This window comes from Engraulis encrasicolus, chromosome 14, assembly GCF_034702125.1.
Source record: "Engraulis encrasicolus isolate BLACKSEA-1 chromosome 14, IST_EnEncr_1.0, whole genome shotgun sequence".
NCBI lineage: Eukaryota > Metazoa > Chordata > Actinopteri > Clupeiformes > Engraulidae > Engraulis > Engraulis encrasicolus.
Window position 1 is genome coordinate 4699253 of NC_085870.1, and position 15000 is coordinate 4714252.

Consider the following 15000-nt stretch of genomic DNA (forward strand, 5'->3'; position numbering starts at 1 on the left):
CCTCCTCCTCCCAGTAATGCCAGTCCAGCTCGCCGCCTCCTCTCCTCCTCCTCGACGTCCATCTCCATCTCGACGCCGCCGCCGCTGTATGTCGTTGCCGTGGCGTCCAGCTCGGGCAGGTTGAGCCAGTTGCCCACCAGGTCGGCGAAGACGTTGTCGCCCAGCACCAGGGGCTGGCGGTTGCGCGAGCGGCTCATGAGCGACGACGTCCAGTCGCTGGCCTCGTCCTCCATGCTGTCCTGCGTGATCTCGCTGTCCAGCGACGGGCCCTCACGCGACAGGCTGTACAGGATGCCCGGCAGGTCCAGCGGTGGGGGCGTCGGCTGCAGTTGGTGCTGATGCTGAAGGTGCTGCTGCTGATGATGCTGCTGTTGCTGGGTGGTGTCGGAGGGCAGGTGCCCGAGCCGCGGCCCGCAGAACTCCACCTGGGGGGCGGTGTAGCCGGACACCCTCATCAGAGGGGGCCCCAGCCCCAGGCCCAAGCCCAGCCCCAGGCCCTCGCTCTCTAGGCTGGAGGAGGAGGGCGAGGTCCCCAGGCTGCTGCGGTGACGCGCCTGCCGGGGGCGCTCCTGAGGGCAGGGGCGGAGAGCTACTGAGGCAGGGCGCCGGGCGGCTGGGGGGCGGTGCTGCGGCCTCAACTCCTGGGGGTGCTGGAACTCCTGGGGGTGTTGGAACTCCTGGGGTTGTTGGAACTCCTGGGGGTGCTGTTGGAGCTCCTGGGGGTGCTGTTGGAGCTCCTGCTTGGAAGGCTGTGGCTTTGGGGGTGTTTGGGGAGCAGGTTCACATGTGCTGGTGGTGGCGATGGTGGTGGCGGTGGCGGTGGTGGTAGCAGGGTTTGGTCTGGTGAAGGTGGCGTTGGCGTTGGTGGGGGCGGAGACGGGGGCGGGGGCTCTGACGGAGATCTCCAGGCGCTCGAGGGCCGTCTGCACCTGGAGGAGTTTGAGCTCCTGAAGCGCCCCCATCATGGAGTTCATCTGGGCATGGAGGCCATCGCCAGCCTCGCGCATCGACAACTGGGGAGAGAGAGGGAGAGAGAGAGAGAGAGAGAGAGAGAGAGAGAGAGAGAGAGAGAGAGAGAGAGAGAGAGTTAAGTAAAGTCAAGTCATTTCATTTCTCTAGCCTATTTATTAGAGATGCACCAGATCCTGATTTTTAGGATTCTGCCGGATACCTGATCCATTGCTTAAGATCTTGCCGGATCCGGAACCGGATACCGGATCCGGATACCGGATCCTACGAAAGGGTTGAAACACATTGTCTACTCGCACACGTGGGCCCTTTTTATTACGTTGGCTCAAACTATTTTTTAGACTCATTGCCTTGCTGCCAAACTGCCTGCAACAGCCGCTTCCAAAGGGCTTTCACTCCATGCAGTGATTGGGATTGTGAAGGACTAGAGATGCACCAGATCCTGATTTTTAGGTAACTGCCGGATACCGGATCCACTGCTTAAGATCCTGCCAGATCCGGATCCGGAGCATCTCTACTATTTATATAGAATGTTGTTGACCCCAAAGTGCTTACGTCCAAATGACGAATACAGTTTTTGTAAATTTCAAATGAGAGATAGTAAATACAAAATAGAAAATAAATCTAGACTGAGCGAGAAGGACAGCCATAGAGAGAGGAAAGAAGGCGTTATAAAGGAGTATAGAAACACAAGATAGATTAGTTTCCATGACACATAATTTATAAACAAAAAACCTCCGACTCTCAGAATCTCAGTGCATGGTACTATCCAATACCCCATTTGTGTGTTCGAAACCGGAAATCGGAAACTCGCATTGACATCCTCTTTGAATCTGAAACTGCCGATGTCTTCTACTCTACCGTACCTCTGCCTCATGAGTTGTCTGTCGCCACTGTTAAAAGTCCTGTGTACTATATTGTTCATTGCTGTCCTCTAATGCTTGTTCTGTGTACTATATTGAGTGTTAAAAGTAGAGATGGACCGGATCTTGATTTTTAGGATCCTGACGGATACCGGATCCACTGCTTAAGATCCTGACGGATCCGGAACCGGATACCGGATCCTACTAAAGGGTTGAAACACATAACCTACTCACACACGTGGGCCCTTTTTATCACGTTAGCTCAAACTATTTTTTAGACTCATTGGCTTACTGCCACACTGCCTGCACTGGCCGCTTCCAAAGGGCTTTCACTCCATGCAGCGATTGGGGTTGTGAAAGACTGACTGAAAAGCCTAGGCTACCGAATCCTGGATCCTGGAACCAGATCCGGATCCTGTGAAAAACCCTATTATCCTGCCGGATCCGGAACCGGATCTTGGATCCAATGCATCTCTAGTTAAAAGTCCTGTGTAGTGTTCCTTCCTGTGTACTGTATAGTTGCCTCCTGTCCCTCGTGCCTCAGGGCTGCTCTGAGTGACAGTTATGAGTTGGATCTGCTCTGCCCAGCAGACAGAAGGGAAGCGACTATGAGGCCGTTAACGTGTCACACTATTACAGGCAACACTCACACACACACACACACACACACACACACACACACACACACACACACACACACACACACACACACACACACACACACACACACACACACACACACACACACACACACACACACTAAGCGCCTCTCTGGGGACAGGGCCAGGGTGTGTCTGCATTTGTTGCCCTCCGGTCCCTTTCTCTGTTTGTGTCATATGACCCGATTATGACTGACTATGGTACCCCATATGGACCAAATCTCACAGGGGGGGCGTGGGGGTGATATTAATTTGGAAAAAACAAAACCCAGAGAAAGCCAGGGAGAGGTTGCCTGGTTAACACCAGACCTAATCAGAAGTGAGATTAGGTCTGGGGAGTTGCCTATTGTAAATTCTGTAGGGGGCAGAACACTTGGCTATTGTGACACACTGCCCTGCTCTCTGATTGGGCAGAGAAACTGTAAAGGTCGGAATGCTTGACCATTATGACACAGGTACCATGATCTTGGCCGTTATGAGTCATCCTCGTCAGACTGTCTTTCGTCTTTCAGATCGAAACGATTGTGTAGAACTGAAGGCAGTATGGAAGTTCCCAGGATTGGGGTGATATTAATTTGGAAAAAAAACTAAAACCCAGAGAAGGCCAGGAAGAGGGGGAGAGGGAGGAGGGAGAAGAAATAAAGGGATACATCAGATAGGTATAGCAATTATGATGACGGATAATGATAATGATATGTAATCATTATAATGATATAGCAGCTGAGAGAGAGAGAGAGAGAGAGAGAGAGAGAGAGAGAGAGAGAGAGAGAGAGAGAGAGAGAGAGAGAGAGAGAGAGAGAGAGAGAGAGAGAGAGAGAGAGAGAGAGAGAGAGAGAGAGAGAAGGAAACCAGAGACAGGGGGAAAGATAAAGAGATGGAGAGACAATGCAAACTTGGAAGGAGGAAAAGAGAAAGTCAAGTCAGAGAGAAAGAAAGAGAAAAATAGAGAAAGAGAAAGAGATGGAGAGACAATGGGAACTTGGAAGGAGAAAGAGAGAAAGTCAAGTCAGAGAGAAAGAAAGGAAGAGAAGAATAGAGAAAGAGAAGAATAGTGAGAGTCGGTCACATGACTTGGCGGTTTAAGCCTCGGGGCCCCACAGCCTGTAGCTATGGAGTAACAATCTGGAGTCATGTCTGGACATGAAACACTACTACAACACACACACACACACACACACACACACACACACACACACACACACACACACACACACACACACACACGCACGCACACACACAGCACACACACACACACACACACACACACACACACACACACACACACACACACACACACACACACACACACACACACACACACACACACACACACACAGAGAGAGACACACAGACACACACAAACACAGACACACACACACACACACACACACACACACACACACACACACACACACACACACACACACACAGAGGGAAGCTGACAGGGGGGACAAAGGGGTCACTTGTCCCGGGCCCAGGGAGACAGGGGGCCCTGAAATGGAACCTCAATGCATTGTTCGTGTCGTATTTGGGGACCTTTCAGATGACTTTGGCCCAGGCTCAGTCAAAGCTGTCACTGGCCCTGCACACACACACACACACACACACACACACACACACACACACACACACACACACACACACACACACACACACACACACACACACACACACACACACGCACACGCACACGCACACGCACACACACAAAATGACAATGATATTGACTTGGCAAGCTAAAGTGTAACAACAACACAAACTCATCATTTCCACACCGAAACAACTCAGCTGTTAACGGCTCGACAATAACCGTCAAATTCAGCCAGGGATTATGAATTGAAGTGTACAGTAACCGCCAACTTCAGCCACAGTAGGGCTTATGAGTTATAGTAACCGCCAAATTCAACCATAGGGTTATTATAGCAGGGGTTCCCAACCTTTTCCAACTTGGGGCCCAATCGAAATTGTCACAAATGTTCGGGGCCCACCTCTGACCCGATTACGAATAAAACTCACACAAATCAACAACAACACACACCAAAATATGATTATTATTTTTGGAAAATTTCAAGGCCCACTTGGAATACCTTCAGGGCCCACCGGTGGGCCCTGGCCCATAGGTTGGGAATCACTGAATTAACGTGTACAGTAACCGCTAACTTCAGCCACAGTAGGGTTTATGAGTTATAGTAACCGCCAACTTCAGCCATAGGACTTATAAATTATAGTAACCGCCAAATTCAAACATAGGGCTTATGAATTGAAGAGTACAATAACCGCCAACTCCAGTCATAGTGATTACGAATTGAAGTGTACAGTAACGGTCAACTTCAGCCATAGGGCGCCAACTTCAGCCATAGGGCGCCAACTTCAGCCATAGGGCGCCAACTGCAGCCATAGGACTTATAAATTATAGTAACCGCCAAATTCAGCCACAGGGCTTATGAATTGAAGTGTACAGTATGGGAGGGAGCCCAAAACAATTAGGCAAGCTCCAAGCTGTCACAAACAGTGGCAGACAAAGCACTACACTAAACTACACACAAACATGGACAACAATAATACAGAGAATGTAGACACCAACAGCATGGAGTGAAACTCTGGAGCATGCCTGGGCATGATCCACAGCTACTAAAACAACACATACACTGAGTTACCAAACGATAAAAACAATAACAACAATAACATACTGAGATATTTAGTATAACTGTTTGAACTGCATGAAATATCCAGTATATGCAAAACAATTAGGCAAGCTGTCACCATAAACAACACAGACAACAAACACCTCCTGCTGTGCATAAGCATGGACTGTTAGTTACACAACAATACAGACAAATACACATGTCGAAACAGAAACGGTACCATTACCATTAAGATCGCAGACAATTAAACAACTATGCCGTTTTCTATGCCTTATTGTCAATATTGTTATAGAAAACAGATAGTTTTGTATCGATAATGTGTCACACACTAAATGAGCTGCAGGATACACTTACACATTTGATGATTTAATTTGTGGTTCTATTACAATTACACACAAGGGAGATCTCTGAAATAACGAGACTGTACACAGTTCATTAAAAACACACTCTAAGTGTCTTCAAGTTCAAAGTCAACATCAACAGAGGATCCAGGTTTCCTTTTAACCTCGTAAGCATGTACCAGTGTCAACATCACAGCTGGAAACATTACATTAGCCACAGAGCTTCGGAAAGCCACAAGCCATCCTCTTACCTTATTACAACAAAAACACACACAGGGGGTCCTCCTCTTCTTCTTTCTTTCTACTCCTCTGTCTTTCCCTCTCTCCCTCTCTCTCTCTCCCTTTCTTCTTTTCTTTCTTTTCTCTTCTGCTGCTGAGTGTCAACCCTCTCTCCTTTCAAAAGCTCGCTCTGGCCTGCCTTGCGCTCGTACACGTCTCATCCGATTGGCCCAGAGCTCTGCCCCCAGACACAGGATGGAATGTGATTGGCTATTGTCTAGACGCTAATCCCAAAACAAGGGATGGGGGGTGTGGGGTGGTTAGCGGAGCGAGACTGATTGACAAAGAGCGGGTGAGAGTCATAACAGCAAGAGAGATGAAGAGAGGAGGGGGGGGGGGGGGGGGGGCAGTGTGTGTGTGTGTGTGTGTGTACACGTACATGGATGTGTGTGTGTGTGTGTGTGTGTGTGTGTGTGTGTGTGTGTGTGTGTGTGTGTGTGTGTGTGTGTACACGTACATGTGTGTGTGTGTGTGTGTGTGTGTGCGTGCGCGCGCGTGCGTGCGTGTGTGCGCGCGTGTGTGTGAAATGACTCAGGGGTTGCCATATGTTTGGATGGTTGAGTTTGTACTCATTCTCTCCTCAATTATGAAGCCGTCCTGGAGTGAGTGGTATAGATCTGGGGCGTTGATGTGTGTGTGTGGGAGGGGGGGCGGGGTGGTAATGTGGTTTTGGAGCAGGAAATGCATACATATGATTTGTGCGTGCGTACGTGCGCGCTTGCGTGTGTACGTGCGTGCGTGCGTGCGTGTGTGTGCGCATTCGTGTGTGCGTGCGTGTGTGTTTGTATGTGTGTGCGTGTGTGTGTGTGTGTGTGTGTGTGTGTGTGTGTGCGACTGTGTGTGCATGCGTGTCTGTGTGTGCGCGCACATGTGTGTGTGTGTGTGTGTGCGAGCGTGCGAGCGTGCGTGATGAGGACATGAGTGTTGAACTGGATTGGGCCTGCTGTGTTAAGCATCCAGCATTAAAACAGATGACAGACCATGTGGTGAACAGAGTATCTATATTTTATGATGCTTGGTGTCCACATATCAGCAGATTTAGCCTCGGTTGTAATATTTATTGATAATTTAATAATTTATGCTGCATGTCCACAGTCTAGTTAGTTGTAAGAAATAGGGCCATGTTCATTGATATTCATTCATATCCATCACACTATTTATGAACTTCTGAAATACCAATCACATGTAGCCTACATTTTACATTTAAAAGGCGCGATTTTAACAGTCAAGTCAAGTTAGCTTTTTTTGTCATTTTCTTCATATGCACAAGACATACAAGGGAAATGAAATTACGTTTTCTCTGTATACCATGCCAGGACAGACATATACAAGACTGACATTTTACAGACTGACATAAAGTGCAAGACATGACAGATAAGTGGTCAAATAACGTTCGTAACTGTAACATTTGAATTGAATACTTTTTTAAATGCAATTTTACAATGTCTTATATTCGGGAGAGTGGCCATTAACCTTTTTTTCTGACCATTGAACAATTGTCAATCTCACCATTCTCCTCACCCCTGCACCATTCTCCTCACCCCTGCACCATTCTCCTCACCCCTGCCCCATTCTCCTCACCCCTGCACCATTCTCCTCACCCCTGCACCATTCTCCTCACCCCTGCCCCATTCTCCTCACCCCTGCACCATTCTCCTCACCCCTGCCCCATTGACCAGCAGTCATTTGCTCTCCAGCAGGGATGGAATGTAACTCCATGGGCCCCTGGGCCAGACAACAAGAAAGGCCCCCCTTAATGGGTGCTGCTGACAAAATGATTCAGGGTTTTAGGGGTATGGGGTGGAGTCCTCTGAGATATTTTGAAAATACACTTCCTAAAAGTGCAATTTTAACGCAATATGATTATGGAAACATAGAGGCATGGGCTTCAGGGCCCCCTTGACTCTTGGGCCCCTGGGCCTGGGCCCGGTAGGCCAGTGTTCACACAATAACAACCGTCCTTGCTCTCGAGGTGTAATACGAGTGTGAGCAGGTCATTTTAAGTGCCCTCTGAGAAGCCCTTGAAAGCTCAATGGAGGAGAAATGTGACCGGATCCCCTGGCCTGCCTGCCTGCTAACTAGCCCCTACTCCACACTAACTGCCCCCCTACTCCACTCTAACTGCCCCTCTACCCCACTCAACTGCCCCTCTACCCCACTCTACTGCCTGACAGACAGAGTAAGTGCTAATAAATCTCTTTCTCTTTCACCACAGATAGCGCCCCATGTGGCCCAAAGTGCCTCGAGATGGCCGTTAAGTACAGTGTCATACACACACACACACACACACACACACACACACACACACACACACACACACACACACACACACACACACACACACACACACACACACACACACACACACACACACACACGACGCACGCACATGCGCACACTCTCTCTCTCTCCCTTTCTCCCTCTCCCTCTCTCTCTCTCACACACACACACACACACATACACGTTCAAACAAAGGGAAGTCACCGGCAGCAGTCGTCTCATTATCATTCCATGGGCCCATCTAAGCATACGCTCGCCGGGAACAAAAGATCTTTGTGTCTGCGTCTCCGTTCCGCTGCGGCGCGCTCCGCTTTTCAAGGTAGAATCATTACAGCCATCAGGGATCTGTGATGCGCAGTTAATGTTAATCCAACTCTTGAAGAGTCTCATTTTAATCATTCATACTGTTGATCCTACTTTCTTAAAGTGTTGAATCAACTCTACAACATTGACAGTGTCTGCCCTGCTCTAGTCTACTCTGCTCTGCCCCATCTCACATATGCTTGCCTTCATTAGGCTTAATGAGACGTCTTTAGGAGCCCCGGCCGGCGAGTCGGCGACGGCAGGTAATTACTGTTTACCTTCCAGGCTCAGCCGTCCCATCGGCCCATCCAGCCGTCCCACAGGCCCATCCAGCCGTCCCACAGGCCCCATCCCTGCACATGTTGTCCTCAGCAGGGAGTTCGCTGTGCTACATACTGCCAGACTGACTGACTGAGTGCATTCACCGCCTGTACAAATGACCTGTGTGTGTGTGCACGCAGCGGGTCTCTCTCTCTCTCGCACGATCACGGTGGTGATTACAGATGAATTATTCACGATTCACGACAAACCCCTTCACAGGGACCCATACATACATAAACTCTCTCTCACACACAGACACACACAGACACACACAGACACACACACACACACACACACACACACACACACACACACACACACACACACACACACACACACACACACACACACACACACACACACACACACACACAAGGTCAAGGAAGCACACATGCATGCAAACAAGCAACACAAACACACCTTCACACACAGGCACCTTCAAAAGCCAACCTAGATGATGTGACACTAGTAGGCTACACACAGACGAACACAGTCAGTAGGGCATAGACATAGGGGTGTACATAATAATCAAAATGTATCAATAGATCCTACGCCGACAATCAAATCGAATCATATATCATATCGTGGGCCATTCTTAAAGGGGTATGCCACTATTTTGGGGCTTAATACAGTTCAAAACATTGGCCGGGGTTTATAAAGGTGGTAAAGTGTCTTATTTTTCATGTTAAGCGTTGTTTGCATTAAGACAAGTTAAAAGAGGGCGTATGTAGCTAAGCTAGTGAAAGTCAATGGATCCGTGTAGCATGTAGCTACAATGGCTTACATGAAAAATAAGACACTTTACCACCTTAATAAACCCTGGCCAACGATTTTAACTGTATTAAGCCCCAAGATAGTGGCATACCCCTTTAAGTATCGAAAATAATCGAATCGCTAGCCCATGCTCAATGCCCTAGCTCCATAACATAATAGAAGTAGAAAAGTGATTAGCAAAAAAAAAGAATCAAATGGAATCGTATCGTGGGTGGGCATTCTTAAGTATTGGAAATAACTGAATCACTGCCTTAAAAAAACGATATCAAATCTTATCGTCATGGAGGCTGTGATTGATGTATGGCAGGAGGTGAGATGGCATACCGCTAGAACACACAGGAAGTTCAGCCCTGGGTAGGAGCTTCATTTCCTGCTGCTGACGTTCTCTGCTTTCCAAACAAACAAACTACAGTACTGCAGGAATGACAAACTACAGTGCAAGCTGCAGGAATTACGAGGGAATGAGCACAGAGAAAATTGGGCATTTCTGTATCATCAGTTGCAAGAGCACTGAGGCAAAAAAAAATTGATGGTCTCAAATGAGAACAAACTCTTTCTCTGCCTTGTACGCACACACACACATACACAAACGTGCATGAATGCCTGCACACGCGCACATGCACACACACACACACACGCGCACACGCACGCACGCACGCACACACACACGCACGCACGCACGCACGCACGCACGCACGCACGCACGCACGCACGCACGCGCACACACACACACACACACACACACACACACACACACACACACACACACACACACACACACAGCCTTAAGCTAAATGGTGCTCCTGTCCCAAATAAGTCATCTTTTGTGTGTGTGTGCCTGTGGATGTGCATGTGCAAGTTTGTGCATATACAGTGTGTGTGTGTGTGTGCGAGCTGTTTATTTTTTGTGGGTTTTTTTACCCACCAGCATTGTTTTTGTGTTCTTGTCTCTTATTCTGTTGTACATTGTGTTTCGTGTGTGTGTGTGTGTTTGTGTGTGTGTGTGTGTGTGTGTGTGTGTGTGTGTGTGTGTGTGTGTGTGTGTGTGTGTGTGTGTGTGTGTGTGTGTGTGTGTGTGTGTGTGTGTGTGTGTGTGTGTGTGTGTGTGTGTGTTCTTCCAATTAAACCCTCTCCCTGTAGCTTGCCTGAGTCAGTTCTATAAAATTGACAGAAGAGAAGAGAAAAGAAGAGAAAAGAGAAGAAGAGAGGAAGGGAGAAAAAAAGGAAAAATAATAAGACAGGAAATGAAAGCAGATTGGAAGAGACGAAAGTGCAGTAAACGAGATACAGCCCTATTCTTCTATCACACAGATGATGACTCACTGGTCAAAGCCATGTGAATGTCAGGACCTATGCATCAGGGCCAAGTCAGTACCTATGCATCAGGACCAAGTCAGGACCTATGCATCAGGACCAAGTCAGTACCGGCCAATGGGGCAAAGCAAGCCACTGTTTCTGGCACGCCACCACCACAGGCTGCTCAGAGGAGAGATGGAAGACACCCTTGGGCCTCGTATAAGACACCATTGGGCCTCGTATAAGACACCATTGGACCTCGTATAGGACTCCCCATTTGCTGCACTGTACTGTATGTGCACATCTGGGAAGTCCTTTTTCATTTAAGTCAACATCAAGTTGATATGATTTTATAAATTATTTATGCTCATTTTTTATTTTGATGTTACTTAATGGCGTTTGCATTTTTCAGTGGTGGCTTTAGTGTTTGTCGAGTCTGAAACGCACACACACACACACACACACACACACACACACACACACACACACACACACACACACACACACACACACACACACACACACACACATTCACACACACACACACCGACACACACACACAAGCCTGAAGGGGAGCCACAGGTGATGCCAGACGTGACAGCAGCTGCCAGCTCATGGCCAGATGACCATGTAGACTAGGAGCGTGTTCCATTCTGTGATACAGTGCACTTTCCACCCTCAACTTAACGGCAACATTTGAGGGTGAAGTGCAGGTCCAATTCACGTTCTGTCTGATACACTTCACGGAAATGACGGTTGTCGCGTGTCATCAGAGTTTACCAACCGCCAATATACAATTCATCACGGAAGACACTGTTCCTTATGTTGACGATTTTTTAACTTACCCCTTTCTCTTATACACATGATTATTGTCTTTGGAATCAAAACTATGCTGTCATCACAGAGATTCGTTTGACGATCTGACACTCAACCAGGGAGGAAACTACGTCACAAACATGGCGGCCGTTGAGTGCGAAAAGTGTACATAACTCCACACTTCAAAAAACGTCCGGTTTGAGGGTGTTATCCGGGTAGTTTACAGTACACTTCACCGCCGCGATTAGAAATGGAACCGCCCTGCGTACCCAAACACAGTGCGGGAAGGGCGGAAAGTACTAACATTGGAACAGCCTCCAGAGCTGCTACTGTATGGGCCCCTAGGCCAGACAACAATAAAGGGCCCCCTCCTCCATGGGCCCCTGGACCAGACAACAAGAAAGGGCCCCCTCCATGGGCCCCTGGGCCAGACAACAAGAAAGCCCGGTAGGCCAGTGCTGTAATCCATTCTTGGCAGCACATTAGCTGCACATTAGAAAAAAAGAGGTATCGCACACCAATAAGGTCTTTCTTGAGGTGCTGGCTTCTTTTGCATACAAATGTTACAGAAAGTGAATGCCGCACACGCTGCTCCATGTTTTATTGGTGAAGCAGAGCTGCACATATCATCAGGGCTGGACTGGCCATCTGGCATACCGGGCATTTCCCGGTGGGCCCGGCACCCTCGTGGTCGTGGGCCCCTATTTTCAGATTTTTTTTTTTAACATTTCGGAAAATAGGGGCCTACAAGAGTGCGGGGCCCACCGGTGAGTCAGTTCTGCGCCACTACTTTTGAGGGGCCCCTTTAAAGGGGTATGCCACTATTTTGGGGCTTAATACAGTTAAAATCGTTGGCCAGGGTTTATAAAGGTGGTTAAGTGTCTTATTTTTCATGTTAAGCGTTGTCTTACTTCAAGACAAGTTAAAAGAGGGAGCATGTTGCTAAGCTAGTGAAAGTCAATGAATCCGGGGAGCATGCTACAGCGATCCATTGACTTTCACTAGCTTAGCAACATGCTCCCTCTTTTAACTTGTCTTAAAGCAAGACAACGTTTAACATGAAAAATAAGACACTTAACCACCTTTATAAACCCCAGCCAACCATTTTAACTGTATTAAAGGGCAATTCCGGCCAGTTTGGATTAATATCCCATCTTGGGTGGACCGAGGGAAAGGGATGAAAGGCAAAACCGCGAGAAATTTTCATGCCTGCTGCGCAAAGTTGTTCAATTGCGCTGTTTTCGGTTAAAACCTGACCCTTCGGGCACGTATTTGACCTGTTTTAAAGCTCCTAGTGTGCATTAAAACCCTTTTGAACGCTTTGGCCGTGGTGTGTGGGTCCATACAAGTCGATCTAGTGGTTCACATTTCCATTAGGTAGCATAGGTACGATACAACAGGAGTTTTCAAAAGTGGCGCAGCTACCTCTTTCAGCTTCCGCCTTCCAACTACGTTCGCAAAATGGTTCGCCAAAGTGATACTTCATAGTAATCCATTTCAATTTTGTCCACAAATAATGTGACACCGTGACGTCACTAAACTGCGTTCAGTGACAGAGAAGTGAATCTGTGCGACAATAACAACTCAGGACATGAAAACATGTGAATATGTTTCTTGTGGCTCGTCTTTGGTGGACAAAAATGAAATGGATTACTATGAAGTATCACTTTGGCGAACCATTTTGCGGACGTAGTTGGAAGGCGGAAGCTGAAAGAGGTAGGTGCGCCACTTTTGAAAACTCCTGTTGTATCGTACCTATGCTACCTAATGGAAATGTGAACCACTAGATCGACTTGTATGGACCCACACACCACGGCCAAAGCGTTCAAAAGGGTTTTAATGCACACTAGGAGCTTTAAAACAGGTCAAATACGTGCCCGAAGGGTCAGGTTTTAACCGAAAACAGCGCAATTGAACAACTTTGCGCAGCAGGCATGAAAATTTCTCGCGGTTTTGCCTTTCATCCCTTTCCCTCGGTCCACCCAAGATGGGATATTAATCCAAACTGGCCGGAATTCTCCTTTAAGCCCCAAAATAGTGGTATACCCCTTTAAGCCAAAAGTTCCTGCTCACTCAGGCCCTATTTCTCCCCCAGTCCAGCCCTGCATATCATGTCCACACATAAAGGCAGAGGGACAGCCAGAGATATGGGCCTGTAATCCAATACTTTAGATAGCAGCAGCGCTTCACTGCTCACGACTCAAACCTCACAGGTGGAAGCAGCATGAGGAGCCAGATCAGAACCAGATCAGAGCCAGATCAGAGCCACATCTGGGTCACGTCTGGGCCGGGTTAGGGCCACGTCTGTGTTCTGTGTGTGTTCAGGAGCTGAACTATTGGCGGTGGACTTTCAATATCTCTCCAGTGCTGCTCATGCAAAACCACAGAGATGGCATCAGCAGAGGCAGAGGCAATGTGGACGATAACCTACTAGCCTAGCCTGGGGAAATAATGGAGTGGGGGGGGATTTGGGATTTTTTTTTGGGGGGGGGGGGGGGGCTTTGGGATGATGGAGGTGGGCGAGGTGAGGGTAGAAGAAGAAGAAAGCTACAGTAAGTCTGAGGGAGAGAGAGAGAGAGACAAAGGAGAATGATAAGACAGGGGGCCAATTAGATGGGGGGGGGCACTTTGGGTGAAGATGGTGGGAGAACAGAGGAGAGGAAATAATGAGGGTATACGTAGGAGCGTTTATCTGTGCACTGACTATTATGTTATTTTTTTACATTATTTTCTATGTACATGGTCCAGTGCTCATGGCTTGCTGTGATATGCGCACATTCTGTGTTTTTTTTTCTGGGGGGTTATGGCCAACCAACCATGACTCCAAAGCAGAGAGGTCACAAATGGTGGTTGGGGTCTGTGAGTGTGTTGGTGGGCAGTCACTGACTGGTGTGTGGGAGGACGAGGGAAGGGGTGGTGGAGAGGAACACATGATGGGGCAAATGGTCAACCATGAGTCTAAACAGGGGAGCGCAGGGTGTGTGTGTGGTTTGGGTGTGTGGAGAGTGCCGCGTGGGTGGGTGGGGAGTTGGGGTGTGGGTGGAGAGGGGGGGAGGGTTGTGGGTGGCCAGGGACAGAATATGATTCCATGGGCTCCCGGGCCACAAGACAACAAGATAGCCCCCCCTCAGTGGGTGCTGCTATTTTACAAAAAGATTCAAGGCTTTCGACCAGACACCCTGTATTGTTGGGGGTTCGGGGGTTCATCCCTCGGGTAATACTGAAAATACAGTTGCGACAAAGTGTGATTTTAATGCAATAGGAAAAGGGAAACAGACACATGGGCTTCAAGTGCCCCCCTGCCGTGACCCTTGGGGCCCTGGGTCTTTGCCCGGTAAGCCCGTACAGTAATCTGTCCTTGTGTGTGGGAGGGAGGATGAGGGAAAGGGGGTGGAAAGAGAGAGGTGATGGGGAGGGAAGATGGGGGGGTAGGGGGTGGAAAGAGAGAGGCGAT

At 48.4% G+C, this 15000-nt stretch overlaps 1 protein-coding gene across 2 annotated transcripts in view; it reads right to left on the reverse strand.

The window, feature by feature from the left end:
- LOC134463061 (uncharacterized) overlaps nucleotides 1–15000 on the reverse strand; it is a 40028-nt gene that overhangs the window by 1507 nt on the left and 23521 nt on the right. The window contains exons 1-2 of one of the 2 annotated variants that reach the window (XM_063216307.1): nucleotides 5729–5789; nucleotides 1–1013 (exon numbers count right to left, since the gene is read on the reverse strand). The exon at nucleotides 1–1013 is cut by the window's left edge and continues 1507 nt beyond it. In XM_063216307.1, coding sequence (XP_063072377.1) covers nucleotides 1–1007 — 1007 coding nt within the window. In that variant the 5' untranslated portion in view covers nucleotides 1008–1013; nucleotides 5729–5789. Of the gene's footprint in view, nucleotides 1014–5728; nucleotides 5790–15000 lie in introns of those variants that run through there. The other variant, XM_063216306.1, reaches the window with a different exon arrangement.